Source organism: Condylura cristata, unplaced genomic scaffold, assembly GCF_000260355.1.
Source record: "Condylura cristata isolate star-nosed mole 26May11 unplaced genomic scaffold, ConCri1.0 scaffold00001, whole genome shotgun sequence".
In the NCBI taxonomy this organism is placed as follows: domain Eukaryota; kingdom Metazoa; phylum Chordata; class Mammalia; order Eulipotyphla; family Talpidae; genus Condylura; species Condylura cristata.
The window spans coordinates 1,963,137-1,980,040 of record NW_004567102.1 but is presented as its reverse complement, the minus strand read 5'-3'; the positions used below and the strand labels follow the sequence as shown (position 1 = coordinate 1,980,040).

General features: G+C 62.7%; 1 protein-coding gene across 2 annotated transcripts in view; it reads left to right on the top strand.

The window, feature by feature from the left end:
* The window catches only part of GRM4 (glutamate receptor, metabotropic 4), a 101,633-nt gene that overhangs the window by 75,734 nt on the left and 8,995 nt on the right, over window positions 1–16,904 (top strand). For both annotated transcript variants that reach the window (XM_012722771.1, XM_004673388.2), the window contains exons 7-9: window positions 8,592–8,792; window positions 9,000–9,136; window positions 12,286–13,221. In XM_012722771.1, coding sequence (XP_012578225.1) covers window positions 8,592–8,792; window positions 9,000–9,136; window positions 12,286–13,221 — 1,274 coding nt within the window. The remainder of the gene's footprint in view (window positions 1–8,591; window positions 8,793–8,999; window positions 9,137–12,285; window positions 13,222–16,904) is intronic.

Sequence of the window (16,904 nt, the reverse complement as noted above, 5' to 3'; positions counted from 1 at the left end):
CCCCCGCCAGCCCTGTCCCTACCAGACCTGCCTCCTGCACTGTTCCCTGGAGAAGGGATGGGAGCTTCTGCAGGAAGCAACGCATGTGGCCCGTGGATCGCCCCACACCTGAGCCAGAGAGGGGTCACTGAGCGGGCGTCTCTGCCTGTTGTCAAGGCCCACGGGAGGGCAGTGCCCGCCTCCACCCTCCCCTCTGGCCCCTCCCCAGGTGCCTGCAGAGCAGGTTTTGGGAATTAAAGCCGTAAACAAGGCAGATGTGGCATCCATCTTTTTGACAGCACTGCCAGCCAGGTGATGGCTGAGTGGAGGGAGGCCCGGTTTATGAGGAGATAGGAGAAATTTACTGCCTGCTGCTCCCAGGGGCCGGGAGCGCTGTGAGGGAGGTGGCTGCCGGCCCCCAGGAGTGTGGGGAGATGCATCGCCCGGCCTGTGCCGGCGGCAATGACTCCGCCAACAATAATAGCTCTAATGACAGCTAATGTTTATATAGCATTTAGTACTTGCCAAGTGCTGCTCCAGCGAGTGCGTTTCTCTTCACAGCCACCCACCCATTGCCCAGATGAGGACGTTGAGGCACAGGCTTGCCCAGGGTCACACAGGGAGTAAGTAGCAGAGCTGGGATTTGAACCCAGGCTGTCTTGATTCCAGAGGTGGCCTAGCCCCAGGGCCCTGTTGCTATTCCAGGATGGATTTGAAGGTTTTTCCCATCTCCACGTTCCCAAAGGAACCTGAGGAATCGTCTTCCTGGGGCAAGGAAGACCCGCATCGGGAATTCTCTGACCTGTGCCGCACCTTAGAGGAGCTCACGCTTGCTTAAAGCATTGGCCCCATGGTGAGCGGTGGATCCTGGGCCCCTGTCCCCTGTGCTGCTTCTCACTTGTTCAGCAAGTCTTTATGCAGAGGTTGACTCGTGTGCTGGACTCTGGTGGGGACTGACCTGCCCGAGGAGATCACCCTTGCCGGTGGGGGACGTACACCTTGCAGGAGAGGTGTGTGTGATGGTGTGGACCCAGGAGTCACGGCCTGGGCCTCCAGTGGGCCTAACAGTGAGTCAGGAGGCACAGGTCCAGGAGGCCTCTCGGCCTCCTGGGAGGCCAGGGAGGTGCCCCTTTGAGGGTCAGAAGCCCTCACTTGGCAGGTGACACTTGAGCAAAGGCCTCAAGGTGAGGAGAGAACAAGTCACGGGGAGACCCGAGGGAGAGCATGCCAGGTAGAGGGCACAGCGTGTGCAAAGGCCCTGAGTTGGGCTCCTGCCTGGCAGGTCTCGGAGGCAGGTAGGGGCCCACGTGACTGAAGCAAAGAGAGCAACAGGTCCGGACCGGGTTGGAGAGGATCATGTGGGCCTCGTAGGCAATCTGAAAGGATTTAGTCTTTTACGCAGGAGCCAAAGCGATTGCAGGGTTTGAAAGAGGATTGATGTGATCCGATTTATGTGCTAACAGGCTCACTCTGGCTGCTGTCTGGAGGCGGCTGGGTAAGGGCAGGGCGGGGGACCAGCTAGGAAGCCACGGCTAGTCCAGGTGGGGGGCCGTGGGGGCTGAGGAGGGGGTGAGAAAGGGCTGGAGTCTTTATAAATTTTTCAGCACGCAGTTTGTGGGAGGACTTGTGGTGAGAGGAAGATGGCAAGGAATCAAAGCTGACGCCAAGGTTCTTGGCCATGGGCTGAGGTGAGGTGGGGGCTGGGGGGTGGGGGGAGGGGTCAGCTTGGCAAAGAAAGTCAGGAGTGGGGTTCAGGCCGGGGGAGCGCGAGAAGCCTGGCGGGCACCTACCGCATGTGGAGTGTGAGCTGGAGTTGGGGGAGAGACCGGTTGACCTGGTAGTTGGGGGTGCGGGGTGGGGGTGGGGTGGTTGTCAGACTACAGACGGGACTGGCTGGGAGCACACAAAGGGGCGAGTACAGTTCCAGGTCCGAGGTCTGAGCCCTGGACCCTCAAATGTTGGGGGGATTGGAGAGCGGAGCTGGAATGGGAGCCCAGGGGGCACGGCCAGGGAGGTTGGGAAGAATCTGAGGGCTCGGGGCCCCCACAAAGCCAGCGAGGCGCAGAGGTGGTCTTTAGCCAGAGTCGGCCCGTGAGGGTCAGGCTGGCCTCGGCCACAGGGGCCACTTGTCCCTAAGGTCCTGGTGCCAGCCCCCACTTCACAGATGGGGTTACGGAAGCTCAGGGGTGCTGAGCCACTCCCCGGGTCTGAGAGGCTGCGGCTGCTCCCACCTGGCCGTGTTTCTCCAGCGGGGCTCTGTGGATATCCGGGGACACTTCTTGAGGCCAGGCTCTTGGGGACGCAGGAGTTCCGTGACGCTTCTTAGACTCTACATTTTCGCGTGATGTCCATCCAGAGTGACCTTTATCGATGGCAAAGATGCAGCTTCTCCGCCGCTCTGAACATTTGCATTCGGGAATCACTGTCATAGCGAGGACTTGAGCTTCTGATGTCAGCTTTTTCTAGAGTCATATTCTTGGGGAGTTGGCAAGAATTGCTCTCCTTCCAAAGGCAAGCCCAAGGCTGAGGACCCTCAGTGCGGACCCTCTCAGAGCAGACAGGTAACACTGTGGGTGTTGGGGTCCTACCCCTGCCGGGCAAGTCACTTCACCTCCCTGCCCCTAGGTTTCCTTGCCCCTGGTGCGGTGACCCCCCCACCGGCCCCAACCAGTCATCCCTCCAACTAACTGCGCTGGCTTGGCATTCCCTGGGGCAGGAGTTGGTAGACTCAGGCTAGATTTGGGCGAACAGACCTAGGGATGGAGAGACCACGCTCAGCTGTTTAGAGATACCCCAGAGGGGAAGGCAGGTGGCTGGATGGAGGCTGCACGTCAAGGGGAGGGAGGAGCCCACAGAGTGGTCGTGGGGCTGAGGGACAAGCGGGGGTGGGTGGAGGAGAGCCTGCCAGGGGACCCCTGGGAACGCAGGGCAGGCTCGGGGTACGGGGTCCTGGCCTTGCAGTAGCCTCCCAGGACGCTCAGAAGGATCTGTGCGTTTCAGGGAGATGATGGGGAAAATGCCTGGACCCCGGGTGGCATCAAGGAAGAAGCGACATGTTGGGGGTCAGAATGGCAGCTTCTGTTTATGGGAGCTGACCCAGCCCTGTCTGCGCGGGGCGGGTATCCTTTGCTCATCTCGCTGGGCAGGGGGAGCCCACACTTCAGTGGATTGGAGGGGTGTCCTCGGCCGGTGGGATGCCTCAGGGGTGGGGTGTCAGGGAGGAGAGGAAAACCCAGGCTTGGAGAGGACCAGGCAAGGTGTTGCATGCTTTGCCCCTGGGCCCCTTGGAGCCCTCCCGGTGGCCCCCCAGGTAAGTACTGTTCTCCTGAATTTACCTGTGGGGAAAACTGAGGCCCTCGGGCACAGGTGCTCGACTTGAGACATGTAGCTGGTCTTCACCAGAGTGAGTGTCTTGCTGCTTCAGCTACATCAGATGGCTTTCTGGGGGGCCAGCTGGGACCCTCTCCTACTCCCTGTAAGTGGCTTCAGGAATGAAGCTTGGGGTGCACGTTTACATATTTGTATGTGAATCAAGCCTTCGAGCGCGTAGATGCACGTGATGTGGACGTGCTCGGAAAGGGGTGATTGGAAGGACCCCACGTGTGGGTACACACGTGGTCTGGACAGCAGACACTGCCGGGCCCCTGCGTCCCCTTGGCCCTCACCTCCCTGTCTTTGTCTTTGGAGGTTCATGCCCTGGGTGCCACCCTTGGGGGGTCTGGCAGGAGTGGGGTCTTTACCTCCCTCCAACCCTTCCCGTGGGACAACCTGGCAGCATGTCCTACACAGTCCAGTGGGGGCCCCTGGGGGGCTGAGCCCCGCACCCAGTGTCGCCTGCCTTCCCTCCTCCTCCCCATGTTACTTCCTTCCAGTGCTTCCAGGCATCGCCCAGTAAAACACCTGCACTCAAGTCCTGGTCAGGACCTGCTTGCGGGGCTGCCTGGTGCTCGGAAGGGGGTGATTGGAAGGACCCTATGCTTGTACGCGTGTCGTGCTGGTTGTGTAGCTGTGGGTGTGTCGGATGTGTTTCTGCGTGCACTTGTGTTTCTGGATGTCGGAGCACAGGTAAGTGGATAAATGCATGTCGATTTGTGTGGTCGCTACTCTGTGCATAAACGTGAAAGTCTGTGTGGATGTCTGGTTGTATACCAGTGTGGGAGGGAGCTGCATCCAGGCTGTGTGTGTGTGTGTGTGTGTGTGTGTGCGCGCGCGCGCGCGTGTGCTCATTACAACTCAGGAGCCTTGCATCTGGGCGGGCTGAGTTGTGGAGAGGTGGAGGGGGGGAGAAAGAGAGGAACTCTGATTATTTCAACCTTGAAAACTCATTTCAATTACAATTTACAACCTGCAGACAAAGGCTGCAGTCTCCGTAGTAACCACAGCTGTGGGGTTTTGACGGAGAAAATCCTCTCCCCGATGGCTCCCGGCTGGCTGTCACCCGTGGCAGAGCCAACCGCTCCTGCTCGCTGTGCCCCGGGACACAATTAGGACATCTTCAAACTGTTGCTGCTGTCACTGCCGCCATGTGTCCGGAATTTATCTCCTTCAGTAGCTCTCAGAAATGTATCTTGCTTCCTCCCAGAACCGCCATGCCCTGCCTGGGCCTGGGGGTCCCCCCGCCCCCCGCCGTCACAAAGAGGGCTTTTCTGACTCCTCTTTCCTCTATGGCCACATGCCCTCACTAGCCCTGCAGACAAGGACCCTCAAGTCCTGGGGAGGCTTGGCCAGACCCTTGGGGCTGAGGAGGCAAAGGATGGAGGTTGGGGCTGGACGGAGGGAGGGGCAGGGGAGGGACAGTTGAGGGGAAATCCTGTTGGAGCTAGAGAAGATCCAGGTTCAAATCCCAGCCCTGCCCTTAGCAGATCCGCCATTCCCCGGCATGGGGGGACACCCACCGGGGGCCGGACTCCATGGAGACCGGGGAATGTCCCTGACCACCCGCAGCCCTTCTCCGGGTGTGGGGGCCGGTGCGACCTGTGCCCCAGCTTTGCCCGGAAGAGAGAGTGCCAGGCGCGTGATGGAGCAGCTCTCCCTGAGCGCGGCCATGCTGGGGGTTTTCTGTTAAGCAGCGGGGTGCAGGAACCGGCTCTGGGAATGCGCACAGCTTCCGGCACTGGGGACAGAGCGTTCTGTCCTTGCTTAGTGTGGGCTTGTGACTCCGGAGGCTCCTCTTAAGCGCCCCTCCACATGGGTGCACGGGGGGCTCTGTGCTGCATCCTGAGGGGCGCGGGGGCAGGCTCCTGGGGGTGCGGGTAGCGGGCTAGGTGCGCCCTTGTCAGCAAGGGTCCTTTGCAGGTCACCTCACTGCGACTGTTTTCTCCTCGGTAATTGTGGCTGCCCTTGAGCTAGAAGTCAAGGATGTGGAAGTTTATTGAGAAGTCTCTAGAAGCCTGTGGCAAGCAGCCTGACAACTCTGGGGTGGAGATTCTGGAGGGCCCATAGGCGCCTCCCGGGTAGGGGGGCTTCCCGGTGAGGGCGCTCCTGTGGGTCATCTGCACCCGGGCGTCGGTGCGGCTGGCTCCATAACCCCAGTGGGAGCGGCGCTCGGTGGTGAACCCCAGTGGCCCAGGAGGAACCCCTAGAGGCAGAGAACAGCCTGAGAGCCCTCAGGGGAAGGCACAGCCAGGCTCCCTCCACTCCGGTGTGTCCTTGGCCGGGGAGCAAACTGCCCCCCTCTGCAGTGGCCGTGGCCGCCTCTCTGTCCGGGGTAATAGTCGAGCCACCCACATACGGCGAAGGCAGAGTGGGTGCTTCTGGGGAGCCCGGTGGGGCTTTTTTGTGTTCTTCAGTTAGCAGCAGCAGGACCTGGGGGCTGGGGGTGAGGTGGATCCAGGGCTGGGGCTTTCTGGGAACCTGTGGCCATCTGTCTGCTGCCCTTTGTGGACAGGATTGTCCCTCTGCTTCTCTCGCGGCTCTCAGAACCCTGTGATCAGAAGCCTGGAAGAGGGGAGCAGGATGGCAAAGCCGGAGAATTTGCCTTTCATGTTCATCCCTGTCTCCGCTTTGGCCCCAAAATAGTGTTGCCTGTTAGCAGAGTTGTGCAGGCAGGGCAGGGCTGACCCCCCACTTTGTACCCTCCGTGTTTAACAAATGCTCTGGTGCACTCAGCCTGCCAGGACTCTGGGACCTGCTGTGAACAGTCACCGTTCATCCTCATGGGGCCCTCTGACCCCACCAGCTCAGTGCATCATTATCTTCATTTTGCAGATGAGGAGACTGAACCCCAAAGGATGAGATGACAGGTCCAAGGTCACACACTAGGGTAGCTGGTGGAGCCAGGGGTCAGCCCTACAAGTCTGGACCTGGAGTCTGGGTTCGTGTGTGTGCCGTGCAGGGTCAGTGGGTAGCCAGGGGCTCAGCTGACCTGGGACAGGGCCAGGGAGGCAGCCTTGAAGCCCACCCTGGCCCCGCGCATGTGGGAAAAGCTGTGGGATCTGTCCGAAAGTCCCCCAGAATCAGCCAGGCTGCATGATCTGAGTGCAGGTGACCCTGAGGTCGGGGCAACCGGAGCCAGCTTTGAACCTTGGTCTCAGGGTGACTGGGGCAGGAGGAGTGTCACCAGCCCTGTGTGGGCAGGGCACAGTGACCGTCACTGGCTGACGGTTCGAGAACCTAGGCAGTGAGCTGGGCCAGCGCAGTCTGGGCTGGAGAGTGCTGAGCTGGGGGTGTCATCAAGAGGCCCGACCTCTTGACCACAGGACCTGGGGCCGCCCTCTCGGGCCTGTTTCCTCATCTGTAAAATGACGGGGTCCGAGTCGAGGACCGCTGCTGTCTTCCCACCCTAGCATCGCGGGTCCGTGACTTCTAGTGTCTACGCAGCATCTTACTCGGGGTGGGGGGTGGGGAGGATCAGGCTCGTGGCTGAGGGTGCACTGAGTGACAGGAGCCCAGCCCGGCCATCCCCACAGCCCGTGGGCAGCAGCTCCCCTTCAAGTGCGAGGGGATGAAGCGGCGGAGCAGACCACGGGACGGCAGCGTCCCCCTGTACCCCGGGCCTGCCTCCAGTGTGTCTAAGGCAAGGGGGTGGGCACGGTGACTGCTGCGGTTCCCAGGGCTGCGGCCCTAGTGCCGGCCCACCCCGACCCGGCCCCCACCCGACGGACGAGGCTCAGGCCTGGCCCATGGGGCTGGGCACGGGCGCTGCCACCCAGCCTGCTGTCCACTGGCTGGGAATGACCCGGGCAGGGTGTGGCCCTCTAGCAGGTGACCTGGGTGGGAACAGGGGCTCAGGGGGTTTCATTTCCTTGTCCTGACCTTGACAGGGGAAGCTGCCCGCCCGGCTGTGTGCGGGGCTGTAGCCTAGGGGGAGCCAGGCTTCCCCAGGGTTCTGCCGTCCTCATCCTCTCCCTCTCCCTGCTATCACACCCCCACATGCTCCTCCCAAAGCCCCTGCTCCTCCCCTCCCCCACTCTTCTCCCACCCTCCCCCACCTCCAGCCCGGTCAGGCTCTTACAATCCCTCTGCCCCCCCCCCCCACCGCCGTGAGGCCCCAGAATACCTGGGTTCCCAGGCAGCGCCGCAGGGGCCTGGGACATCACTGAGCTAGGTGCCCCGGTTACTCCCCCTCCATAATGTGGATCATTGCTCACTTGCTTGTGCAGACTCAGTGGATCAATGCACACGAAGAGCTCCGAATAATGCCTGCATGGAGGAGGTACTCCACGGAGGCAGCAGCCCAGGCTTCCGGCCCGCAAGCGCCTCTGCCTCCGGGAAGTCTTCCCAGCCTGCTCCAACCCAGGGGTCGCTGTCTGTTCTCAGAACCCCCATCTTACCACTCTGCACAGTTTGTGGTGTGCTGGGGTCACCTATCTGTGCCAGTGTTTCTGTGCCTCCCAGCACCTCTGTGAGGCAGGTCTGTGAACCCCTTTAATTGAGAGAACCCAAGGTCTCAGGCGGCCGAGGAGCACGCACGGGCCCCAGGCAGAAGGGTCTCCTGTGCCCGGCGCCCTGGGACACCACTGCAGTTTGTGGTGAAAGGAGGGGCGTGGGCTCCCCGTCTTGCAAGGCTCGCTCTCCTGGCTAACGCGGAGGGGCCAGCCATGTGGGGAAGTGGGTGGGGATGATGGTGACTTCTAGTTTCTGGGTAACTAGAGGCGTTGAGGGCATCAGGAGACCTGGGGGGTCCTCAGCCCCCTGGGAGCTGCCGTCTGTCGCCCTCTCTGGGCCTGTGGCCCTGCGGTGGGGGCAGCGTCCCCGGCGGGAAGGGCTGCTCGTGAGCGGGCCTGTGGGCTCTGCTGTTCTCGGTGACAGACGCGGCTCCCGCCCCGGGGGCTCCAGTGCACTGGAGGGCTGCTGCTCTGTGGTGAGCCCCGGCCAGGCTGGGCGAGGGCAGGGGTCACACAGCCCAGGGGCCCCCACTCCCGCCGTGCCTTCCCAGGGCAGTGGTGCCACAGGGTACTACTGCCTGGCTGCTCTGGGGCCTGGGAACACAGGCACCAGCAGTGAGGAGGCGGTGGGCGCTCCCCTTGGCCCCTGGGGCTGACCCCGGTGAGGGAGCAAGCTGGGGCTGGAGCCAGGAGCTCGGGGCATGCTGCCAGGCCTGGCCGCCGGCTCTCCTGGCGGCCGTGAGCCTGGTGGGCCTCACAGCCCCCCACCCCACCGCTGTATTGCAGACCGCGAGCGCATCGGGCAGGACTCTGCCTACGAGCAGGAGGGGAAGGTGCAGTTTGTGATCGACGCTGTGTACGCCATGGGCCAGGCGCTGCACGCCATGCACCGAGACCTGTGTCCCGGCCGCGTGGGGCTCTGCCCGCGCATGGACCCGGTGGATGGCACCCAGCTGCTTAAGTACATCCGCAGCGTCAACTTCTCAGGTGGGGGCTGGGCGAGGGCCAGCAGCCGGCCTCCGCCGTATTGGCCGTGCGGCCGGGGGAGGGTGGGAGAGAGGGTCTCTGTTGCTGTTTCCAAGGGGTGAGCCCTCCCCAGGTGCTTCATGCAGGGGTCTCCCAAGACGGGGTCGTAACCTTTCTGCCTCTGGGCAGAGGCGCAACCAAGTGTGTGACGCCCCACGGCCCCCACAGGCATCGCAGGGAACCCTGTGACCTTCAACGAGAACGGAGACGCCCCCGGGCGCTATGACATCTACCAGTACCAGGTGCGCAACGGCTCTGCCGAGTACAAGGTCATTGGCTCCTGGACCGACCACCTGCATCTCAGAGTAAGCCCTGGGGGGAAGGGAGGCCGGGTTGGGGGGGCGAGGGGGGCTGGCGGGGTGGGCAGTCACGCATGCCACCCCAGCCCTTGGGTGGGGGAGACCAAGAGGAGACAGCTGTTGACTGGCTCGGAACCCTGGGACCCCTGCTGCCAACTTGGGGCTTCCTTCTGTGCCCCTGCCCAGACCGCAGTGTCCCCCGTGGCCCCTGGGACAGAGCAGGGCAGCTGTACTGTGGTGCCCGATCGGCCCCTGCCCCTGTCTTAGCCTCCCTGCCTGCCACCCACTCGCAGGGGGCAAACTCTGGATACACATTCACGCTGCAGCGAAGTGGCTCGAAGACTGGGTGGGGTGTCACATGCGGTGGGGAGGGGGCGAGCCGTCCAGACAAGGCACAGTCAGGTGGGGTTTCTGGCTGGCGGAGGGGGAGCTAGTTGAGTCTGGAGCCATGTCACCTGTATCGGGGTGACGTCGTTTTTCTGGGTATCACGGTGGGGTCCTTCTGGGTCCTTCTAGCCACAGGATGGCCCAGGCATGCGGTGGCCTTCCCTGTCTGAGCCTCGGTGTCCTCAGCTGTGCAGAGGGCCGTGGTTTTAGAGAGAAGGACCTGTGGTTTGTGCCCAAGGAGATGCTGTGAACCCCCGGGCCTGAGCTTGCAAGGTAAAGGGGTGAGCCGTGCTGGGCGTGGCCACAGTGTGGTCGCTAGATGCACCAGGGACACCCAGGAGGTCCAGGTCCCTGCCTGGCCTCAGACATGCTTGTGCTGGATGCTGGCAGACCTGCGTCATGTCCCCACGGTGACTCTTCTAATAATCTCTTGCAGAGACGAGCCCCTGGAGCTCTTCAAAGCACTTTCTGCCCATGATCTCATTTAGCTCGACAATCTTCTAAGTCAGAGAGAGAGCTCGGGAAGCCCGGCCTGAGGGACATGGCAAAGGCCACACACAGCATGATGGGGCAGAGCGCATCCCACAGCGATGCTTCCCGGGTTGCGGAGCGGAGACAGACAGACAGAACAGAGCGGAGGGAGTCCTCGCCCCGGGGGGCGGCGCTCCGAGCGGAGGCCGTCTGCTTTTGGTGCCGTGGGCAGTGACTCAGGTGGCTAGGAGCAGCAGCAGCTGGTCCTTATCCGGCCTGCTGCGGGCAGCTGCTGTGAGCGTGGCCGCCCTGCTCTGGAGACAGGCGCTCTATGACCCCATTCTCCAGGTGCGGTAACCAAAGGCAGGGCTTGGGTATGCGGGGGTAGCGGAAGGTCCCCCCAGTAATATAGGGCCCCTTGTCGTCATGGAGTTGGGGGGCTGGAGGTGGTGAGGAGGGGCCGCACCTCAACTCCTCATCTTCCCTACTTTCTCTTTGAGTGCTCAGTTTGGGCTGAGCTGTGGGGGCCACTGTGTAAGCAAGACTGTGGCGGGGTTCACCCTACCTGACCATTGTCTTCCTCCAGAGTCTGAAGTGAGGCTCCCTGCCAGGGCCCCCTCCTCACTACTTCTCTTATAGTCACACAGATTCACTGGTCCCCCGGTGCTGGGATTGGAGACAGCAGGGCAACAGTCAGAGCCCCTCAGGGGCTGATGCTCTAATGAAATAAGAAGAGTTTGCATTATGATTTCTAAACGGATGCCCCCTAAGTAACAAAGGGCAAAGTGACTTCATAGCAGCTGTCATCAGAACTGGTGGGAGAATAAAGGCTCGAAGAGGTCGAGGCATTTGCTCAAGGGCACTCAGCCCGCTCACAACAGAACTGTGATCCCAGGATCTGGCTGCATTCGTAGCTTTTCTATCGGAGGGCTGAGTTTTGCAGAACACCCACTGTCTCCCCGTGTCCTGTGGGGAAAGGCCTTGTTCCTGCAGTCTCACAGTTCCAGCGTGCAGGGATTGTCCTGCCTTGTCACTCCTGCAGGGCAGTGGCCCGGGTCACTGCTGTGCCCTTTGGCTTCTGGGTACCACGCAGCCCCGCCGAGCCCTAAACCACGGCTTCTTCCTTGGGGGTTTCTTCCCACCTGCCGTGGTGCCGTCTTTGGACTTCTCACCTGCCCTACCCCACCCTACCCCTCTGTGACCTTCCCCTGGATGCCGGGACAGACTGGCTCTGCTTTCTCCAGGGGCAGCCACCAGCATGAAGATGGCGCCAGTCTAGCCAGGCCCGCTACTTGCTACTCTCCACTTGGGTCGAGCGGCCGCTTTGGATCTGGCTCCCGAGTGTGGCCACGCTCCCTGCCTGCGGTCTGGGGCTCTTTTGGCCCTTGTGCTTAGCTTGGGGATCTTGTCACCTGTTCGGTAGGGCTCACCAATGCTGCGGACCCCTTGCTCATAGCCTTTGAAAATGTCACTGTGCCTAGCACTGATTTGGAGCAAGCCGTAGGGGAGCGCTAACCCTGGGCTCATGTGTCCACGTCGTGTCCGCCGATTAAACCCTCGCAGGTGTCCGCCGACCCGGGTCCCCGCGCCGCCTGCAGAAGGCCCAGAGGGCCGAGCCACGGGGCAGCGCCTCGCGTGCCCTGTTCAGCAGGCACACGAACCACCTGGGGCCGGGGTCTTGTTGAAGCTTGGATGCCGGGACTCCGTTGCGGCCTAGGGGTTAAGTCTCAGCGCTGTCACCGCTGTGGCCTGAGTTCGATCCCCGGCCGGGGAGCTAGCAGACAGGGTGCAGCAGGCCTCCCCTGTCTGGCCCGCTGCTCCCCTCAGCAGTGTATTTCAGTGGATTCGCCTGTTCTGCTCCCCACTCCGTCCCTGGCGAATCCTCTCACCCCCCTGCACCTCTGGCCTGTACCCCGGTTCTTGCATGCATGCATGCATAAATAAAGCAGTCTTTAAAAAGATATAGAGCTTAGGTTCTAGTTGGGTCGGCGTTTTCGAGGTGTGGGGTGCTGCTGCTGCTCTGGGAGCACCTCGGGGGGCTGTCGGAGAGCACCTCAGGGGCTGGGAGTCAGGGCCAGGCCTCCGCTGTGCTGCTTGCCCGCAGGCTCAGCTCCTCTGCGCAGCCCTTGAGAGTCTCGGGTTTGGTCCCCCTAGGTCCGTGCTGTCTGGACCACACCGGGAGTGGTTGGACGCCCGGTCCCGGTGGGGCCCAGGCGGCGGGCCGGGCGAGTCAGGCGGGGGCTGCCGGGGCCCGGCGGCGTGTCCTGAGCCCCGCTCCTCCGTGCTGTCGTTGCCAGATAGAGCGGATGCACTGGCCGGGGAGTGGGCAGCAGCTGCCTCGCTCCATCTGCAGCCTGCCCTGCCAGCCGGGCGAGCGGAAGAAGACGGTGAAGGGCATGCCCTGCTGCTGGCACTGTGAGCCCTGCACGGGGTACCAGTACCAGGTGGACCGCTACACCTGCAAGACGTGTCCCTACGACATGCGGCCCACGGAGAACCGCACGGGCTGCCGGCCCATCCCCATCATCAAGCTGGAGTGGGGCTCGCCCTGGGCCGTGCTGCCCCTCTTCCTGGCCGTGGTGGGCATCGCCGCCACGCTCTTCGTAGTGGTCACCTTCGTGCGCTACAACGACACGCCCATCGTCAAGGCCTCGGGCCGCGAACTGAGCTACGTGCTGCTGGCCGGCATCTTCCTGTGCTACGCCACCACCTTCCTCATGATCGCCGAGCCCGACCTGGGCACCTGCTCTCTGCGCCGCATCTTCCTGGGGCTGGGCATGAGCATCAGCTACGCCGCCCTGCTCACCAAGACCAACCGCATCTACCGCATCTTCGAGCAGGGCAAGCGGTCGGTCAGCGCCCCGCGCTTCATCAGCCCCGCCTCGCAGCTGGCCATCACCTTCATCCTCATCTCGCTGCAGCTGCTGGGCATCTGCGTGTGGTTCGTGGTGGACCCCTCCCACTCGGTGGTGGACTTCCAGGACCAGCGGACGCTCGACCCCCGCTTCGCCAGGGGGGTGCTCAAGTGCGACATCTCGGACCTGTCGCTCATCTGCCTGCTGGGCTACAGCATGCTGCTCATGGTCACCTGCACCGTGTACGCCATCAAGACGCGCGGCGTGCCCGAGACCTTCAACGAGGCCAAGCCCATTGGCTTCACCATGTACACCACCTGCATCGTCTGGCTCGCCTTCATCCCCATCTTCTTTGGCACCTCGCAGTCGGCCGACAAGGTGATTGGGGCGGGGGCGGGAGGCCGGGGCTGGGACAGCCTCGGGGGCTGCTCCCCTCTCGCCCACTCTGGAGACGCTCTCTTTCCTGCTTCATTCTGCCGTTTCCCTGGGAGGTTTGTCCTCAGCTCCTGAGTCCTCCCTTCCTGCTTCCTCTCGCTTTTCCTTTCATCTCTCTCCTGCCGGCCCTCCCGCGCTCTGTCCTCCTCCTCTCCTTTCCCAATCTCTCCGTCCCTGCCTCCTGCCTCGTCTTCCATCTTCTAGCCTTCCCTCTCCTGCTCTCTTTCCTGTATCAGCCTGGGGTGAACTCTGTTGCAGATTCTCTTACCTCTCTCCCTGTCCAGCCCTTCCCCACTTGGTCTTCTCTTCCTCCTCCCTCTACCCTGCTCCTGCCCTCACGGGATCCCGGATCCCCATGGGTACCAGATGTGGGAGGGATGTCAGACCTTTCCTTCCTCCACCTCTGCCTGACTCCCCTAGGCTACCTGGAAGCCCTGGGGCCTGACCCCTCCACCGGCTGGAGCTGCTCTGTCTGACTCTATCGGGCCATCCTGTGTCTGACCTGAAGGTCTGGACACCCTCTGTGGGCCCAGTGGGCTCTGCCCAACCCCAGCCCCTGCGCTGCCTGCCTCGTGGGGGCTTTATCTGGAAGGATCAGTTTCTTCATCTGCAGATTGGGGCTGTGATCCTGCCCCTGCGGTCTGCAGGTTCCCTCACTGGGAAGAGGCTGGGCTGAGGGTCTGCAGGAGGTGGGGGGCCCAGGTCAGGGGCATGACAGGACAGACAGCACAGGACCCAGAGAGGCTCTGGCAGGGAGGTTGGCTTCTTCCGATGAGTGAGGAGGGAGCCACTGTGGGGTTCTGAGCAGTGGGGGACACACCTTCCTTGTGGGTCTTTCCAGTGGCTGTTGGGTGGTGCTCAGAGGAGGGGACCGGGAGCAGGGCAGCCAGTGTGGAGGCTACCAGGATGGTCCTGGCAGACAGGGGCTGCTGGTGGCAGAGTGTGAGAAGGGGGGCTCTGGCCGTGCCTGGAGGCGGGGCTGCCGGGTTGCTGATGGACAGCAGGTGGGTGCGACCAGAGGAGAGGCAAGGATGTTTTGTGGTTTGGTGTGAGCACGGGAAGGAAGCCATGTCTGTCTGGGCGCTTAGGTGGGGTGACAGTGGCGGGGCCTGTGTTGGGAGGCCTGGAGGGACCAAAGATGTGCTAAGTTTGCAGCGCCCCTTACAAGTCCAAGTGTAGGCATCGAGTCAAACTTGGATATGTGGGGTTCAGGGTCTTGGGCCGGGCTGGAGACATAACTGGGGGAGTCTTCATTCTGTGGGTGAAAGCCACGAGCCTGGCTGTGAGTTCCCGGGCACACCTGGCCTCCAGGGAGGTTGCCACTAAAGGCGGCACAGACGTGGTGCTCGGCACACGCCAGGACCTTTCCCTACGGCCAACAAGGCCCCAGGGCAGCAGGCAAGGGTGGGTATCGCCATGTCCAGTTGCAGATGAGGGCATATAGGCTCAGAGAGGCCAAGCGACATGTCTGAAATCACACAGCCACTCGATGGCCTGGCCAGACTTGACCCTGCTCGGGCTCAGGGGCCCTCCACCCCAGCCCACACTGCTCCCTGCAACTCTGGGACCCCTCTTCCTGGGCCTTCCTTGGCGGATACCACCTCTTCTCCATCTGTTCCTCAGCCACCCTTGGGCCTGGCCCGGGGAGGCTTGTGGCTGGGAGGTTTCGAGAAGCAGACCTTGGGGGCTGGCGGGGAGTACCCTGAAGGCTGAGAGCAGGCCCGACTCCGGGCCACCCTGCCCCCCCTGGGCCAGAAACCATCAGGCTAATCTACCCAGTGAGCCGGGCTGCCAGCCTCTGCCAGGCCTGTGAGAGGCCCTCCCTGCCGAGGGCAGGTGCAGGAAAAGGCCCTACCCCCCGCGGCTCCCGGAGGGCCCACAGAGCAAGCAGGGGAGGCCATCCTTCACTCTGGGGAGCTGGCAGCTTGAGAAATCACCCTCAGCAATACCAGGAGGGCCCTTCCCGCACCTGCGCAGGTTGCACAGATGCTGGCGCCAGGGCCTGCTGGGTGAGCCCCTCCTCTGCCTTCCCATGATTTCCTCTGGCTGCCTGCCAGGACACTGCTCCCGTGGGGCTCCCTGTCATCCCAGGTGTCAGGCCCTCCCACCCTGAGAAGTGGGCCCAGCCCCCCTCCCATGGCCCTGCCTCTCCGGGCCAGCCCTTGCCCATGCTTCCTGCCTTTCTAGGAGGCTGCCTCAGCACTGCTTGTGAACGGGAGCCTTGGGGAGGACCTTTCAGAGGCCCAGAGAGGGGCACGCAACAGGCTGGCCGCACACCAGCATGGGGCTGCAAGGGGCAGCTCTGATGCTGCGGGCTGGGCCCCTCCCCTCCTGCTCCAGCGTCTGGATGAAGTGGGTAGCTGCAGCACCAAAGAGCTGCTGGCTGAGACTCCTGGTCTTCTTGGGTTCAGGCCACGCTGGGGCTGTGTCTTTGTAGTCACTTCAGAGCTACCTGGTGCCCCAGCAAAAGCCTCAGGCATGCACGTGTGTGTGTGTGTGTATGTGTGTGTGTGTGTGTGGCGGGGAGTTGTGGTGCGTGCAGGTGTGTCTGTGCCTTTCCGTGCGTGTTCTCCGTGGGTGGGCGTGCACATGTGCAGATCAGGTGGGGCCGGGCAGCGTGTGCGCCAGGGGCTGGTGGCGGCTGGCACACACACAGGTGTGCAGATGAGGGGCGTGTGTGCGGGCGAGTGAATGCACCCGTGTGTCTGCGTGTGTGTGCCCAGGACCTGCGGGGGGCTGTGGCGGGGGCTCAGGTGTGTGTGAGTCAGGTCTGAGCGTGCAGCCGAGGCTCGGGTGAGCGTGTGAGCGCAGCGGTGCAGGTGTACACCGCTGTGTGTGCCCAGATGCCCACGGCTCGCTCGCAGGCGCTCAGCTGTGCTGTCCCCCTGGGGTGCAGGTGCCGCACAAAGTGAAGCTGTCTGCGCCGCTCTGGTGAGCAGCCGGATGGATTTCCCAGCATTAACCCGGATTTCCAGGGCTTACCGCCGCAGCCGGGTGGCAGTATCCCGAGCTGCCCAGAGTAGACTCCCCCACCCCAGTGGGGCTACTGTTCAGCCAGGCTGGGGCTGGACGTGGCTGCCGCGGCCAGCCAGGTCGTGGGGCGTTCACTGGTCTGCTTTGTGCAGGTTCTGAGGAGCTCTGTGTCCACCAGTCTGGCACCAGCTCAGTGTGGGCAAGTCTCGTCAGTGCCCCCCTCGGGGCTCCTCACCCCTGTGCCATACCAGGCCTAGCAAAAATACAGCAAGTTCATCATCCACCTCCATGTCCTTTGCCCCGCCCGGGTGACCTCTGTCCTCCACCATCCATCCCGGCTCCAGCCACCTCCCCAGGCAAGGGGAGGGACTGGGGTGTGCAGCTCCACTGCTGAGGGGTGTGCATGGGCGCCCCCCCCCCCAGCCTGGGATGGCTAGAGGAGCCCCGGCCAGCCTGGGAAGGAGGGGCCCAGAGGTGCGGGGCAGTTTGCTCAGATTTGGTCTCTTTATACCCCTCCTTGCATGCTGCTTGCAGACAGGCTCCTGAGCTGAAAATAGAAGAAACTAAGGACTGTGTCATGCCTCAGCTCCGGGCTGGCCCCCTAGCTCTCAGGGCTTGGTCCCAAAATGGAAAGGAAGGCCCTGCGCTCTTTT